Below are 18,515 nucleotides of genomic sequence, written 5' to 3'. Positions count from 1 at the left end.
TCACCCCCCACCCCCCAATCTCCCGCCTCTCTCTCCTGTCCCATGTCTGACACGCTGCACCTCCCCTGCTTCATTACTTCCCATCCCCACCCTCAGTCATATGGCCCTAGCCGAGTGAGCCCCCACCCCCCAATCTCCCGCCTCTCTCCTCTGTCCCATGTCGGACACCCTGCACCTCCCCTGCTTCATTACTTCCCATCCCCACCCTCAGTCATATGGCCCTAGCCGAGTGAGCCCTTACCCCCCAATCTCCCGCCTCTCTCTTCTGTCCCATGTCTGTGACACCCTGCACCTCCCCTGCTTCATTACTTCCCATCCCCACCCTCAGTCATATGGCCCTAGCCGAGTGAGCCCTCACCCACCACCCCCCAATCTCCCTCCTCTCTCTTCTGTCCCATGTCTGTGACACCCTGCACCTCCCCTGCTTCATTACTTCCCATCCCCACCCTCAGTCATATGGCCCTAGCCGAGTGAGCCCTCACCCACCACCCCCCAATCTCCCGCCTCTCTCTTCTGTCCCATGTCTGACACCCTGCACCTCCCCTGCTTCATTACTTCCCATCCCCACCCTCAGTCATATGGCCCTAGCCGAGTGAGACATCACCCCCCACCCCCCAATCTCCCGCCTCTCTCTTCTGTCCCATGTCTGTGACACCCTGCACCTCCCCTGCTTCATTACTTCCCATCCCCACCCTCAGCATATGGCCCTAGCCGAGTGAGCCCTCACCCACCCCCCCCCAATCTCCCTCCTCTGTCCCATGTCTGATACCCTGCACCTCCCCTGCTTCATTACTTCCCATCCCCACCATCAGTCATATGGCCCTAGCCGAGTGAGCCCTCACCCACCACACCCCAATCTCCCGCCTCTCTCTTCTGTCCCATGTCTGTGACACCCTGCACCTCCCCTGCTTCATTACTTCCCATCCCCACCCTCAGCATATGGCCCTAGCCGAGTGAGCCCTCACCCACCACCCCCCAATCTCCCGCCTCTCTCTTCTGTCCCATGTCTGTGACACCCTGCACCTCCCCTGCTTCATTACTTCCCATCTCCACCATCAGTCATATGGCCCTAGCCGAGTGATCCCTCACCCACCACACCCCAATCTCCCGCCTCTCTCTCCTGTCCCATGTCTGACACCCTGCACCTCCCCTGCTTCATTACTTCCCATCCCCACCCTCAGTCATATGGCCCTAGCCGAGTGAGCCATCACCCACCACCCCCCAATCTCCCGCCTCTCTCTCCTGTCCCATGTCTGACACCCTGCACCTCCCCTGCTTCATTACTTCCCATCCCCACCCTCAGTCATATGGCCCTAGCCGAGTGAGCCCTCACCCACCACCCCCCAATCTCCCGCCTCTCTCTTCTGTCCCATGCCTGAGACCCTGCACCTCCCCTGCTTCATTACTTCCCATCCCCACCCTCAGTCATATGGCCCTAGCCGAGTGAGACATCACCCCCCACCCCCCAATCTCCCGCCTCTCTTCTGTCCCATGTCTGACACCCTGCACCTCCCCTGCTTCATTACTTCCCATCCCCACCCTCAGCATATGGCCCTAGCCGAGTGAGCCCTCACCCACCACCCCCCAATCTCCCGCCTCTCTCTCCTGTCCCATGTCTGACACCCTGCACCTCCCCTGCTTCATTACTTCCCATCCCCACCCTCAGTCATATGGCCCTAGCCGAGTGAGCCCTCACCCACCACCCCCCAATCTCCCGCCTCTCTCTTCTGTCCCATGTCTGACACCCTGCACCTCCCCTGCTTCATTACTTCCCATCCCCACCCTCAGTCATATGGCCCTAGCCGAGTGAGCCCTCACCCACCACCCCCCAATCTCCCGCCTCTCTCTCCTGTCCCATGTCTGACACCCTGCACCCCCCAATCTATATAGATAGTCTGTGATCGCTCTAGTGGTGGAACCCACATATAAGGGTACCGGGTACTCACCATCCACCATGTCCGCCTTCTCCCTCTCTCCAGGCAGATGGCCCTCATGTCCCTCTGTGTCGGTCGCTTGCACCTCTCCTGTCACTATGGAAACCTGGGAAAGCAAAGCACCCGGTTACCCTGATATAGGTAGTCACCACCACACAGGGTAATGCCAGTTAGGAGAAGTGCCAGGATGGACCTACCCTGTGTGTTAGGGAGCACGTGCCATGTTTACGGCTGGCTATACATGTATTACCCACTGAGCCGGTACACTGGTTGGGGGGCACCTGCCATGTGTACGGCTGGCTATACGTGTATTACCCACTGAGCCCGGTACACTGGTTAGGGGGCACGTGCCACATGTACGGCTGGCTATACGTGTATTACCCACTGAGCCGGTACACTGGTTGGGGGGCACGTGCCATGTGTACGGCTGGCTATACGTGTATTACCCACTGAGCCCGGTACACTGGTTGGGGGGCACGTGCCACGTGTACGGCTGGCTATACGTGTATTACCCACTGAGCCCGGTACACTGGTTAGGGGGCACGTGCCACGTGTACGTCTTTCACTAACATGGTAGAGACAGACCCTAGCGAGACTAGGCGCAAGAGAGATTTGTTTACTGCATCAGATAAAGCCTGGATGTGGTTCCCTGCCTGGATGTGGTTCCCTGCCTGGACGGACTGGATGTGGTTATACTGCATCAGATAAGGCCTGGATGTGGTTCCCTGCCTGGATGTGGTTCCCTGCCTGGACAGGCCTGGATGTGGTTATACTGCATCAGATAAGGCCTGGATGTGGTTCCCTGCCTGGACAGGCCTGGATGTGGTTATACTGCATCAGATAAGGCCTGGATGTGGTTCCCTGCCTGGACAGGCCTGGATGTGGTTATACTGCATCAGATAAGGCCTGGATGTGGTTCCCTGCCTGGACGGGCTGGGGAATTGAATTAGCAAACAAATTAAATAAATATGCAAGTATTATGGATGGGATCGTTAATGAGACCACAAGTGCTATCCATGCTATTAATGAAGAGATGGCACAAATTAGGAAGGTGACCCTACAAAATAGAATGGCTCTTGATTCCTTACTAGCCATAGAGGGAGGAACCTGTGCTGTCATAGGGGAAGAATGTTGTACTTGGATTGAGGACTCACATGACCCCATAGAAGCACACATGAAGAAAGTGAAGGAATTGCAGAAGATAGCTAGAGATATATCCCAGGAGGGATGGAATCCCTTCTCTTGGTTGGGGTCCGTTGGTGCACGGCTTAATAATCTATTGTCAGACCTGATAAAACCCATAGTGGTAGTGATAGGATTAATCGTGTTCTTTTTAATTGCCTGGAAATAGCTAATGTGTTGTATCTCTTCTAGCAGGAAAAATGTGGATCCGCTCATTAAATAGGAAGTGACAACAGCCCCAGAGATGACCGTCTGCCGGCTCAGCCCAACTGCCCATCTCTTCTGGGAGACCCCTCAGCTGTTGAAAGATTTGGGTGGAGGACATCATCTCTGAAAGAGGGTCCCACAGGTGCACCCCCGAGGAGGTTTCATCCGAGAAGTGATATTCGACGAGTCAGTCATTCTGATTCCAAGCGAATTCATCGAGTGGTCTCTGTGCCCTAGTGCATCTCTGGCTGCTGTTGTTCATATAGCTAGTTAGGGTGCGTGTGTGTGTGTGTGTGTGTGTGTGTGTGTGTGTGTGTGCGTGCGTGAAATCTCTTCTATTCAATAACAGTGTGTGGATGCTTAGATGAAATGGCAACCGAGTGGCAGCCCTCAATAGATGCAAGACCACCTCTTACATCTCTACGTCTATGCGGCTTATCCGTATACTCTATGATATAGGGGCTGCCTGGGGGGTCATTTCTGAATAGGAAGGCATTAGTTAGCTGAGGAATATATGTGTTATAATAAAATTATCAAAAGGGTGAAGTTGTTAAGGGAATTAAGCAATTTCCAGCATTTTGCTCTGTTTAATATCATTTTGATGCTTAAGGCAGAATAAAAGAAATGCTTGTTCGTGACTAGAAATCTGATAACAAAGAACTTGTACACTGCATTCGCCGAGTCATCACAGAATCGCTGACGAACTTGGACCCCACCACTCGCGTGAGATGGCTACAGATGGTACCGATAAGAAGAACTGTCCAGAACTGTCTACATGCAGAAGTCTCTGATTGGTGCAAGGCTCGGGTGGAGTGGGGTTCTGTAATGTGTATATCAATGTCACTGTTACTCATGGTGGGGACTGAGCGCTCATGGCTTATTACGTGTAAGTGCATTGCTGTATGTCATTCTGCTATATAAACTTCTTCATTTGACTACAGCTGTTCACGTTGTTTAACATGTGTTACCCACTGACCCCGGTACACTGGTTGGGGGGCACATGCCACGTGTACGGCTGGCTATACATGTGTCACCCACTGACCCCGGTACACTGGTTGGGGGGCACGTGCCACGTGTACGGCTGGCTATACATGTATTACCCACTGAGCCCGGTACACTGGTTAGAGGGCACATGCCACGTGTATGGCTGGCTATACGTGTATTACCCACTGACCCCGGTACCCTGGTTAGAGGGCATATGCCACGTGTATGGCTGGATATACATGTATTACCCACTGAGCCCGGTACACTGGTTGGGGGGCACGTGCCCCGTGTACGGCTGGCTATACATGTGTTACCCACTGACCCCGGTACACTGGTTGGGGGGCACGTGCCACGTGTACGGCTGGCTATACATGTGTTACCCACTGACCCCGGTACACTGGTTGGGGGGCACGTGCCACGTGTACGGCTGGCTATACATGTGTTACCCACTGACAACAGTACACTGGTTAGAGGGCACATGCCACGTGTATGGCTGGATATACGTGTATTACCCACTGAGCCCGGTACACTGGTGGGGTGACTATTTGGGCTCTGTGGCCCATTTAACATTGTTTCCTATGTAAAAATCGCAGGCATTGAGGCATTTAACACTAAAATCGCGTCCAATCTGACTTTTAACATTGATCCCTATGGGAAATCGCGGCCATCGCACCCGTTTTTTAGTGCATACGATGGTCGCGATGGGCGCCGTTCTAGGTAAAGAGTACCTCCCTGTCTTTAAGGATCTCACTCTTAACCCTGCAGACATCTTGGTGCTGACAGACTCGGAAGCAGAGTCCATCTTGTTCACTGACAGACTGACTGATGTCGACAAAGCCGATACCATTGAACAACTGATGACACAACTGACACGGCTAAAAAACCGCGAAGTAGACTTTCAGTTACATGGCATAACTTTGTCTGACTATTTTCGCGATAAAAAAATACCCAGAGGGTTTAGGATTAAGAACGTCCCAACAATTGGACGCCATAATCCAGACTTTTGCAAACGATGGACATCTGTCTTAAATAAATGTTCTTAAGACCTGATCTTGTTGGTAGTGGAGGAATCGAAGAGAGAATTAATTGCAACCAGAGAGAAAATCAAAACCTTTGAAACAACCCATCTACCCAAAATTTCATCTGATAAATCACAAGACTGGCTATCTAATCTATCTTTGCAAATAGAAAAATATCGCACTGAGCTGATTCAATTTAAAAAAGCCAAACTGGACACAGTTACAAGAGATTACGCAGAATTCCGCGTATATAGTTGGGCGTACGGCAGAAGTCAGCCGCAAGAACGTAAACCTTATAATAGGAGATATCGTAAATCCAGATTTGATACTGAAGGCTCTAGTGGCCTATCTTCCAGTGAACAGGAATGTGCAAGAGAGCAGCCCTCTACCAGCAACAAACGTCCCCCTTTAGGGGTTACTACCAGGGGCAAAACAGCCCGACCAAAAGAAAAGTCACCAGGCGCGGTGGCTAGTGGGCCAGGGAAGCCAAAACGCAAATATACAAGGAGAATATAGTGTTCAATTCAACCTCGAGAAAGCAGCGTATTAAATAAAGGCCTTTCTTTTGTCCCCACGCACTTACCCAATGAATTTGATAGTCAAATTGACCTGTATAAATTCAGCAAAAGAATGCGCTTAAAGGAATATTTTGGACCCTCTACTGCTGCATTGCCTGTCATTCCCAAATTCTCTAAAAAAATCTACATTTGACCCACCATCAACTAATTGTGCCATTAAAAGCTTTACCAATTTTATGGAGACTGCTATTCAAGAGAGTTGTACCAAAACCGATCAAAATTGGTCCAATTTGACCAAAGAGGAACATAAAGCGTTACAAGATCTAAAATCATATGAAGACATCACCATACGCTCTGCGGACAAAGGAGGTGGGATTGTGGTACAAAACTTAGAGGACTATAAATCAGAGATCTATCGCCAATTATCGGACACCAAGGTGTATGGCTTACTACAAAATGACCCGACAACGATGTTTAAGAGGGATCTCGATAGAATGCTTGAAGAAGGTGTCTCTTGTGGCATAATCCCCAATGACATTAGGGAAGCTCTGTCAACTGAATCTCCTAAAGTCCCGATCTTGTGCACACTCCCTAAACTGCATAAAAACGCCGTAAAACCGCCGGGCCGGCCTATCATTGCAGCCTGTGATTCATTATTCGACACCTCCGCACAATTTTTAGATCTGTTCCTACAGCCGATTGTGCACAAACAATCGACTTATCTGAAGGATACAACCTCTTTACTATTGAATCTGCAAGCTATATCCCCATTACCTAAAAAGCTCCTCCTTTGTACCATCGATGTGGTATCTCTTTATACCAGCATACCTTTGGAAAGGGGCATTGAGGCAGTAAGAAGGGCTGTCACGACAAGTGGCATCTATAATGGTCCAGACGCACATTTCTTTATCGATTTACTTGATCTAGCTTTATCTAAAAATTATTTCATCTTTAACAAGCAGTTCTATATACAGAGGTCCGGCGTTGCGATGGGGTCTTGTGTGGCCCCTAGCTTTGCGAACATCTTCATGCATGAAGTGGAAAAAGATCTATTCTTCACAGACCCATTAGTGGCAGAAAAATTAAAGTCTTTTATCGTTACATCGATGATATCGTACTCCTATGGGATGGAACCAGTACAGAGTTCTTTGAAACCATGCATACCATTAACCAGATGGATCCGGACATTAAATTTACATTTCAATCAGACGATACATCAATAAACTTTCTGGATGTAACGATAACACTTACCATCGACAATTCACTCCATACTTCAGTATATCATAAATTGACTGACAGAAATACCCTGCTGCTGGGTAGCAGCCACCATCCTCCTTCATTGAAATGGGGTTCACCCTATTCCCAGTTTTTGCGAGCACTACGCATATGTACATCCAAGGAGGAGGCAGGAAAAGAAATAAACAGCATGAATAGAAATTTCCTTTAACCCCTTCACGACATTTGACGTATATATACGTCATGGCCGGGAAGTACTTCCCGACCGTTGACGTATATATACGTCATGGCTTAAAACTGTCACTGCGTCTAGAGACGCAGTGACAGAGGGACGATGTCTGCTGTCCCTGACAGCAGACATGTCCGTGCATGCCCAGGGGGGGCGGCGATGCCGCCCCCCCGTCGGCGATCACTGTGATTGGCTGTTCATTGTGAACAGCCATTCACAGCGTTTTCTGTGTCACCGGCGAATAACGTTCGCCGGTGACACGGGATCGGAGGTGATTGGTGCTGTAAAGTACAGCACCAATCACCGCGGGGTGTAAGGGTGACACTGGTGTCACCCCACCTCACCCCTCCCGCCCCCAAAGGCCGTGATTGGTTCGTCGGACCGACGGACCAATCACAGCCATGGAGGGGGGTTTAAACTAACGGTGACTGCACTGCAGACGCCATTCCGGTCTGGAATAGCGTGCAGTGCGGTCACCGTGCCCAGCTGCCGCCTATACTGACCAGAACCCATCCAAAATACTTACCTGATCATTGATATTGCTTATGCTTGTGACATCTTGTGACATCCTGTGACATCTTGTGCTGCTGCGATTTATTAGATAGAGAGAGAGTTAGAGAGAGAGAGATAGAGAGAGATAGAGAGGCCTAGTGCTATATTTTGTGCTGCTGCAGTGTGATAGAGCTATAGATAGAGAGATAGAGAGAGATAGAGAGAGATAGAGAGAGATAGAGAGAGATAGAGAGAGAGATAGTGACAGATTGTGCTATATATTTTTTATATAACTGAAAGAGATAGAGAGAGATAGAGAGAGATAGAGAGGCCTAGTGCTATATTTTGTGCTGCTGCAGTGTGATAGAGCTATAGATAGATAGAGAGAGATAGAGAGAGATAGAGAGAGATAGAGAGAGAGAGAGATAGTGACAGATTGTGCTATATATTTTTTATATAACTGACTGCTGCCCCCCCTTTTGTGCTGATCAGTATAAATTAACTGATCAGCAACTTTTTGGGGGCGCAGGTTTTTTTTTATATATAGATATACCTGTCAGTGCTGCTGCTGCAGTGTCATAGAGTGATAGATAGTGAGAGATAGAGAGATAGAGAGAGATAGTGACAGAGAGTGATAGAGAGTGCTAAATTTTGTGTCTGCTGCCCCCGCCTTTTGTGCTGATCACTATATCTGAGGTGATCAGCAACTTTTTGGGGGTACAGAGGTTTTTTTTTTTATATATACCTGTCAGTACCACCAAAGGTTGTGCACCTGCTGCCCCTCACTGGTAATCAGTGTCGCATCACTGATCACCTTTTTTTATTTTTTGTGAGTGCTATGGGGTCTTTTTTACATTTTTTTTTTTACACACACTGTGATTTTGTGTGTGTCCTGTGGCCACTGTGCGCTGATCAGTGACGTACATCACTGATCAGCTTTTTCGGCACAGGGTTGATCTATTTTTTTTTTTTTTTGGATCAAATTCCTGTTGCCTTTAAACGCTGTTCAGTGACGGACGTTACTGACCAACATCTGTGCTCAATTTTTGGCGCAGGACCTTTTTTTTTTTTAACCCCTTCCATTTTTTTTTTTTTTTAACCCCTTCCATTTTTTTTTTTTAACCCCTTCCATTTTTTTTTTTTTGAACCCTTCAATTTTTTTTTTTTTGTATTTTTTTTTTCTGCACTACATACACACTACACACTACATACCCCCCGGGTTGAAATAAAGTTTGTACCCCCCCCTACACTATACACGTGTTGAAACATTTCACTACCAGTAACACAAAAATATAAATGGCATCCCAAATGTCATCCCAAATGTCGTCCCAGTCATCCAGGAGAATGTATTCGGTGGAGGAGGCATATGCCATGCTTGCCTCTGACTCTGACACAGCCAGTGAGGCAAGCGGGGAATTTGAAGGATTTGTCTTAAGCTCCTCTTCCTCCTCTGATGATGAGGGACCCCCTCAAAGACGCCCCCGTAGAGCAGCTGAGACCCCCCCCCCCAATAATTGATCTCGTATGGACCCCACCACCAGACAATTTTGAGCCCCAGGTTCCTGAGTTTTTGGCCATCCCAGGAATCCAATTTGATTCAACAGGTCTCAGAGAAATTGACTTTTTCAAATTATTTTTCTCTGATGATTTTATAAATTTAATGGTGGACCAAACTAATTTATATGCCCAGCAGTTTATTGCTCAAAACCCCACGTCATCATTTGCTAGGTGGACCCCTGTAGATGCAGTAGAGATGATGACGTTTTGGGGTCTGGTGTTACATATGGGCATAGTAAAAAAGCCACAAATTAGGCAATATTGGAGTACAGATGTTCTGTACAGCACCCCATTTCACCGTATGGCCATGCCCCGGGCTCGTTTTGAGGCAATCCATAAATTTATACATTACACCGATAATGCACAGTGCCCACCCAGAGATGATCCCACCTTTGACAGGCTATTCAAAGTCAGGCCGGTCATTGATCATTTCAGTGCCAAATTTGCAGAGCTATACATCCCTGATAAATGTATTAGTATCGACGAGTCCCTTATACATTTTAAAGGAAGGGTTAAATTCCGCCAGTACCTTCCCAGTAAGAGGGCAAGGTATGGCATAAAAATGTATAAGCTGTGTGAAAGCACCACAGGGTACACCCACAAGTTTAGGGTATATGAAGGGAAGGATTCAAGAATTGAACCACCAGAATGCCCCCCCTCCCTCGTAGGTGTTAGTGGAAAAATTGTCTGGGATTTAATGCACCCCTTCCTGGATAAGGGTTATCACCTCTATGTGGATAACTTTTACACCAGCATCCCCCTGTTTAAGGCCCTTGGTTCAAGAGGTACAGCAGCTTGCGGTACTGTGCGCAAGAACCAAAGAGGCCTCCCCAAAACGCACATTGCCCAAGTAATGAGAAGGGGTGAAAGCAGGGGAATATGCACCGAAAATATGTTGTTGGTCAAATATAAGGACAAGAGGGATGTCCTTATACTGACAACAATTCATGGAGACAGTACCACCTCCATCCCTGTACGAGGTACCAGTACCCACACCTCAAAACCAAATTGTATCCTAGATTACAATAAGTACATGGGCGGAGTGGATCTTTCAGATCAGGTACTGAAGCCGTACAGTGCCCTGCGGAAAACAAATATCTGGTACAAGAAGCTGGCCGTGTATATCATCCAGATGGCACTGTATAACGCTTACGTGCTATTCCGTTCTACCGGCCAGAGGGGGACATTTATGCACTTTCAAGAGGAAGTCATAAAGAGCCTAACATTTGGGAATCAGCAGGCAGAGGGCCCCAGTACTTCTAGTACTGGCCCCCGTATTGTACCAGGGCAGCATTTTCCCAACGAAATCCCCTCCACTGCAAGAAAGGGCAGGACACAAAAAAGGTGCAAAGTTTGCTATAAAAAGGGAATAAGAAAGGAAACTATTTTCCACTGTGAAACTTGCCCCGACAAACCCGGCCTATGTATAAAGGAGTGTTTCAAAATATACCACACATCTATGGATTATTAGGTTCATCATTTCACCGTGCTTCGGGGGTCTTGCTAATGCCACATAGCACCCACCATTCATTCCACCAGAATCTGAGCTGCAAAAACCAAAAATCACTCCTTCCCTTCTGAGTCCTGCCATGCACCCAACTGGTATTTTTTGGTCACATGTGAGGCATTGCCGTACTCTGGAGAAATTGGGGCACAGATTTTGGGGTGCTTTGTCTCCTTCATTCCTTGTGAAAATGAAAAATTTTGAGCCAGAAGTACATTTTTGTGTAAAAAAATGTATTTTTTTCATTTTCACTGCCCAGTTGTACCAAAATTGATGAAACCCCTGGGGGTTTGAAATGTACACTATACCCCTAGATGAATTCCCTGAGGGGTGTAGTTTGCAAAATGGGGTCACTTGTGGGGGGGTTCCACTGTATTGGTAATGCAACATAGCACCCACCATTCATTCCACCAAAATCTGTGCTGCAAAATCCAAAAATCACTCCTTCCCTTCTGAGTCCTGCCATGCACCCAACTGGTATTTTTTGGTCACATGTGAGGCATTGCCGTACTCTGGAGAAATGGGGGCACAGATTTTGGGGTGCTTTGTCTCCTTCATTCCTTGTGAAAATGAAAAATTTTGAGCCAGAAGTACATTTTTGTGTAAAAAAATGTATTTTTTTCATTTTCACTGCCCAGTTGTACCAAAATTGATGAAACCCCTGGGGGTTTGAAATGTACACTATACCCCTAGATGAATTCCCTGAGGGGTGTAGTTTGCAAAATGGGGTCACTTGTGGGGGGGTTCCACTGTATTGGTAATGCAACATAGCACCCACCATTCATTCCACCAAAATCTGTGCTGCAAAATCCAAAAATCACTCCTTCCCTTCTGAGTCCTGCCATGCACCCAACTGGTATTTTTTGGTCACATGTGAGGCATTGCCGTACTCTGGAGAAATGGGGGCACAGATTTTGGGGTGCTTTGTCTCCTTCATTCCTTGTGAAAATGAAAAATTTTGAGCCAGAAGTACATTTTTGTGTAAAAAAATGTATTTTTTTCATTTTCACTGCCCAGTTGTACCAAAATTGATGAAACCCCTGGGGGTTTGAAATGTACACTATACCCCTAGATGAATTCCCTGAGGGGTGTAGTTTGCAAAATGGGGTCACTTGTGGGGGGGTTCCACTGTATTGGTAATGCAACATAGCACCCACCATTCATTCCACCAAAATCTGTGCTGCAAAATCCAAAAATCACTCCTTCCCTTCTGAGTCCTGCCATGCACCCAACTGGTATTTTTTGGTCACATGTGAGGCATTGCCGTACTCTGGAGAAATGGGGGCACAGATTTTGGGGTGCTTTGTCTCCTTCATTCCTTGTGAAAATGAAAAATTTTGAGCCAGAAGTACATTTTTGTGTAAAAAAATGTATTTTTTTCATTTTCACTGCCCAGTTGTACCAAAATTGATGAAACCCCTGGGGGTTTGAAATGTACACTATACCCCTAGATGAATTCCCTGAGGGGTGTAGTTTGCAAAATGGGGTGACTTGTGGGGGGGTTCCACTGTATTGGTGCTTTGGGAGTCTTGCTAATGCAACATAGCACCCACCATTCATTCCACCAAAATCTTTGCTGCAAAATCCAAAAATCACTCCTTCCCTTCTGAGTCCTGCCATGCACCCAACTGGTATTTTTTGGTCACATGTGAGGCATTGCCGTACTCGGGAGAAATTGGGGCACAGATTTTGGGGTGCTTTGTCTCCTTCATTCCTTGTGAAAATGAAAAATTTTGAGCCAGAACTGCATGTTTGTGTAAAAAAATGTAATTTTCCATTTTCACATCCCAGTTGTACCAAAATTGGTGAAAGCCCTGGGGGTTTGAAATGTACACTATACCCCTAGATGAATTCCCTGAGGGGTGTACTTTGCAAAATGGGGTGACTTGTGGGGGGGTTCCACTGTATTGGTGCTTTGGGAGTCTTGCTAATGCAACATAGCACCCACCATTCATTCCACCAAAATCTTTGCTGCAAAATCCAAAAATCACTCCTTCCCTTCTGAGTCCTGCCATGCACCCAACTGGTATTTTTTGGTCACATGTGAGGCATTGCCGTACTCGGGAGAAATTGGGGCACAGATTTTGGGGTGCTTTGTCTCCTTCATTCCTTGTGAAAATGAAAAATTTTGAGCCAGAACTGCATGTTTGTGTAAAAAAAATGTAATTTTCCATTTTCACATCCCAGTTGTACCAAAATTGGTGAAACCCCTGGGGGTTTGAAATGTACACTATACCCCTAGATGAATTCCCTGAGGGGTGTACTTTGCAAAATGGGGTGACTTGTGGGGGGGTTCCACTGTATTGGTGCTTTGGGAGTCTTGCTAATGCAACATAGCACCCACCATTCATTCCACCAAAATCTTTGCTGCAAAATCCAAAAATCACTCCTTCCCTTCTGAGTCCTGCCATGCACCCAACTGGTATTTTTTGGTCACATGTGAGGCATTGCCGTACTCGGGAGAAATTGGGGCACAGATTTTGGGGTGCTTTGTCTCCTTCATTCCTTGTGAAAATGAAAAATTTTGAGCCAGAACTGCATGTTTGTGTAAAAAAATGTAATTTTCCATTTTCACATCCCAGTTGTACCAAAATTGGTGAAACCCCTGGGGGTTTGAAATGTACACTATACCCCTAGATGAATTCCCTGAGGGGTGTACTTTGCAAAATGGGGTGACTTGTGGGGGGGTTCCACTGTATTGGTGCTTTGGGAGTCTTGCTAATGCAACATAGCACCCACCATTCATTCCACCAAAATCTTTGCTGCAAAATCCAAAAATCACTCCTTCCCTTCTGAGTCCTGCCATGCACCCAACTGGTATTTTTTTGGTCACATGTGAGGCATTGCCGTACTCGTGGGAAATTGGGGCACAGATTTTGGGGTGCTTTGTCTCCTTCATTCCTTGTGAAAATGAAAAATTTTGAGCCAGAACTGCATGTTTGTGTAAAAAAATGTAATTTTCCATTTTCACATCCCAGTTGTACCAAAATTGGTGAAACCCCTGGGGGTTTGAAATGTACACTATACCCCTAGATGAATTCCCTGAGGGGTGTAGTTTGCAAAATGGGGTCACTTGTGGGGGGGTTCCACTGTATTGGTGCTTGGGGGGTCTTGCTAATGCGACATAGCACCCACCAAAATTCCACCAGAATCTGAGCTGCAAAATCCAAAAATCACTCCTTCCCTTCTAAGTCCTGCCATGCACCCAACTGGTATTTTTTGGTCACATGTGAGGCATTGCCGTACTCGGGAGAAATTGGGGCACAGATTTTGGGGTGCTTTGTCTCCTTCATTCCTTGTGAAAATGAAAAATTTTGAGCCAGAACTGCATGTTTGTGTAAAAAAATGTAATTTTCCATTTTCACATCCCAGTTGTACCAAAATTGGTGAAACCCCTGGGGGTTTGAAATGTACACTATACCCCTAGATGAATTCCCTGAGGGGTGTAGATTGCAAAATGGGGTGACTTGTGGGGGAGGTTCCTAACTTTTAGCACTTATGGTGCCTAGAAACCTACATGGTGCCTAAAAAAAATCTCATAAAAAGGAGGCTCCAAAATCAAGTAGGTGCTCCTTCCATTATGAAGCCTGTGGTTTGGTCAACGTGCACACTAGGGCCACATATAGGATATTTTTGAAAACAAAAGAATTGGGGGAATCAATTTTTAGTCACATTTCTCTAGTAAAATCTACTGTATTCGTTAGAAAAATGTATTAAAATTGAAACTCTGCAAAAAAAAAGAAATTTTGAAATTTCACCTACACTTTGTTTTAATTCCTGTGAAACACCTAAAGGGTTAACAAACTTCCAAAATGCTGTTTTGAATACTGTGAGGGGTGCAGTTTTTGAAATGGCATCATTTATGGGGGTGTCTCACATACAAGTCCCTCAAAGTCACATCAGAACTGAACTGGTCCCTAAAAAAATCAGTGTTTGAAATTTTCATGAAAATTTGAGAATTTGCTATTCATATTGTAAGCCTCCTAGTGTCCAAAAAAATTAAAAGGAAGTTGAAATAATGATGGAAACATAAAGTAGACATATGGTCTATGTTAGTTATTAACTATTTTGAGTGGTATGATTATTTGTCTCACAAGCAGAAAATTTAACATTTTGCAAATTGCTAAATTTTCCATTTTTTCACGATATTTTGGTATTTTTCACAAAAAAACACAGACTGTATCGACGAAAATTTACCACTAACTTGAAGTACAATGTGTCACGAGAAAACAATCTCAAAATCACTGGGATAAGTAAAAGCAAAAAAAAGTTATCCCCACTTAAGTGAGACATGTCAGATTTGAAAAAAAGGGCTCTGTCATGAAGGCACAAACTGGCTCTGTCATGAAGGGGTTAAAACTGCTGACAAAAACAAAAGAAAAAATACTGAGGATGGACCGTGACGCTGCGCTGATAAATTCCCGCAATAAAGATAATAAAGTTATAATTATCTGGTCACAGGATTACTCCACGAACAGTGATCATCTTATGAAAGCTGCCAGATCTATGTGGGCAATTGTCAGCTCAGATAAGAATTTACCAGCACTGAAACACACCCGCATTATGCCCTCATACAGACGCGGCAAGAATATTAAAGATCAAGTCGTGCATAATGATATTTCTAGTTTCAGTGACAGTCTAGCCACAGTTAAACGCAAAAATGGCAACTTCAAATGCCTGGGATGCGTGACCTGCAGCAACTTGGAGATAGGTGACACCTTCTGCCACCCAAGATCAGGCAAGAAGATTAAGATCAACTATCCATTCACATGCACGAGCAAATTCATTGTGTATTATATTAAGTGTCCCTGTGGACTTTTATACATAGGGAAGACGATCCGCAAACTGAAAGAACGCATTGCAATGCACAAAACCAGCATCAGAGCTTGCCTATCAGGCAAGGGATCAGACCAACCTGTGGCAAGACACTGGAAGGAGAAAGGGCACACACTGTCCAATTTACGCTACAAAATAATAGACTGCATTCCGGAAAGTATCCGTGTAGGTGACAGAAATCGTGCACTGTTGCAGCTAGAAGCGCGTTGGATTTACAGGCTACAGACTGTACAACCCTATGGATTGAACGAAATATTACCGTTTTCTTGTTTCCTTTAAATTATGCAGTTCTGCCCCTTTATTTAATCCTATACATGCTGCCTTCACTATGTATTCTATGATTGCTCATTCAGGATCTTTTGCGTATTCTGATTACCGATTATTGACTTATATCTGCACACCGCTTTTTTGTTTATTATCACCAAGGTGACAGTACACGGAGATCTTCGCCACTCCCCTTGGACACGCTAGATGCGCCGACACTGGGTCGCGTCTCTGACGTCATCGGGTCTCTGGTGGGGGAGCTGCGCGGTTGGGAGCACTGGGTGTTGTCTGTCTTGGGGGCCGGGCAGTCTGCAGTGTCTGCACGGAGCTAGCCGGCACCGGGGGATGGGTGGGGGGGGGGGGGGGCGGCAAGCTCCCTCTTCCCCACTAACCACCGGTGAGCGGCTGCTGGCTGTGTCCAAACAATCCTCCCCCCTGCCCTTCTCAGGGCTGGCTGTAAAGCGCTCGTCTAGGCATGCATAGCTGCAGCCTAAACTGTCACAGCGCTGACCCCGACCTGTACCGCTGCCGACATTGCATTATATATATATATATATATATATATATATATATTTGCTATGGGGCCCACACACAAGGTCTTAGTTACGCCCCTGACCTCGGACTAGAGTCAGCCCCAGCAGGGGGGCAGGTGCAAGCAGGCTGAAGTCCGCTGGAGTGGCCAGCGTCACCTCGGTGCTGCTCCTCCCCCGCCTGATGCATTGACGCTCCAGCAAAAAGCCAGGTCGCTGTGAGCATCAAATATTGCAAATGCTGAGTCAAGCCTGGTAAAGACCAGTCTCGAAATACCAGGTGCAACCTGACATTTGCAATATAAAAGGATTATAAGTGACTTATACCCCTTTCACACTGAGCAGCAAATTACTGGGTTAAAAATGTAAACTTTGCTGAATAATGGGGCCTACACAGATCGCAATATACAGGCATTTTCCAAGCGATCTCACTAGAAGTCAGGATCCCGACTGGCCGGACCCAGACAGCATGTTGAGCGCAACTAAGCCCCTTGCGGGATCGCTGCGAGGATTAATATCCAGCATGCTCTCTGGTGAGAACACTGGCCCTGAGATATCGCTGTGAGCTTGAGGGATCATGCATCGACCAGAACGCTTCAGCATCACTAGGTCAGTAGGAACCTTAACACAGGGATTTCTTTGGGGTGAAAGGGACAGTTCGGAAATTATTTTGGCTTAGGGGTGCCTTGAAAAAGTCATGGAGACCCAAAGGGTGCCTTGGACTGAAAAAGTGTGGGAACCACTGCCCTAAGGAAATTGTTATCATCCTTTTTAGAATGTTATGCACTGGAAGTAAGATGTCAGATTGATATGCAAATCCTAAAGGTATAGGGGGGGGGGGGGGGGAATCTGACCATGCCAGTGTGTTTTCTGTCTATATAAGCAGGGCCTGTGAGCCCTGGTATTGGTACTTCTGCCTGACTTCAATGCAGTAACATCATCTGTATGCTGTGCCTCCTAGAAAGATCTAGGAACCCTCTATTGCACAAAACGACTACTTTCATCTTGTGACCAACAAAATGACTGCAATAATTCCATTCTCCGGCTGTTCTGGGTACAAGTATCCAGCGTCCTCCAAGTTCCGCTCTGCCAGCTACCAAAGCAGGGGTCTGGTCCGTGACCAGTGGGGAAGCAACCAACGCCAGTCGGGGGGTGGTGTCAGCAGCGGGTCGACGCACACACTCCAGCAGGTAGTACTCCGGTGCCAGCGTTTGGGCCTGAGGAGGTATCCGTGGTCCCAAGCGCCACATAATAGGAGTCTGGTGGTGGCAGCGATAACCCCGCCCACTGCGTAGTGGGCGGAGTCAGTAACAGGATGTTATTGACGTTAACAGGGAATCCACTATTGGCCAGGTCCCATGAGACCAGGAAACTTTAGCGGAATGTCGAAGGACGACCTGGAGATCATGTGTCGGGAAAAGGGTGTGGAGATCCCTTTCAAAGCAACTGCGAACGTTATGAGGACGGCGCTCATGCACTTGGAGGAGTCGAATCGGGAGGAGGTGCAACACGCTTATGGTGACCGTGTCAAAGAGGACAGCCCCGCCCCCTCTAGCAGCAGCCACGTTTCCCAACATTCAATAGCAGGGCCAGGATCCCTGCGTCCCAGGATGGACGGTGCGTATAGCCTAGCGTATCGGCCAGCGGAACTAGGGGAAGGGGCAACGGAACAAGAACGCATGCTCATCATTTGGATGTGACATGCGGAGTGGGCACCACCAGCCGTGGAACTCGTTGTCAGGACCGTTGTCAGCTGCTACCCCCCCGATTGGGACAGATTCAGTTTGCCGACAGCGATGGGGACATTGATGGACATTTGCAAGTTTTTGAGAGGACTTGTAAACATGATTTGCCCAAACAGGAGTGGGTAAGACACCTTGTGCCCACCCTGCATGGAGAGGCCTTGGAGGCCTATCGAGGAGTGGCCAATGAGGACTGTGGGGACTATGATGTTGTCGCCAAGGCCCTCCTCCAACGGTGTTTTGTAACTCCTGAGTCCTACAGGAAAAAGTTTCGGGACTTG

The 18,515-nt window shown here is 47.1% G+C and overlaps 1 protein-coding gene across 1 annotated transcript in view; it reads right to left on the bottom strand.

The window, feature by feature from the left end:
- The window catches only part of NEURL4 (neuralized E3 ubiquitin protein ligase 4), a 155,103-nt gene that overhangs the window by 30,417 nt on the left and 106,171 nt on the right, over positions 1-18,515 (bottom strand). The window contains exon 24 of the mRNA XM_083180707.1: positions 1,875-2,040. Within this exon, the coding sequence (XP_083036833.1) occupies positions 1,875-2,040 (166 nt within the window). The remainder of the gene's footprint in view (positions 1-1,874; positions 2,041-18,515) is intronic.

The sequence above is a fragment of the Crinia signifera genome, chromosome 4 (assembly GCF_055691185.1).
Source record: "Crinia signifera chromosome 4, ASM5569118v1, whole genome shotgun sequence".
NCBI classification, from domain to species: Eukaryota; Metazoa; Chordata; class Amphibia; order Anura; family Myobatrachidae; genus Crinia; species Crinia signifera.
The sequence above is the reverse complement of the archived record's forward strand: the minus strand, read 5'-3'. Positions and strand labels throughout refer to the sequence as shown.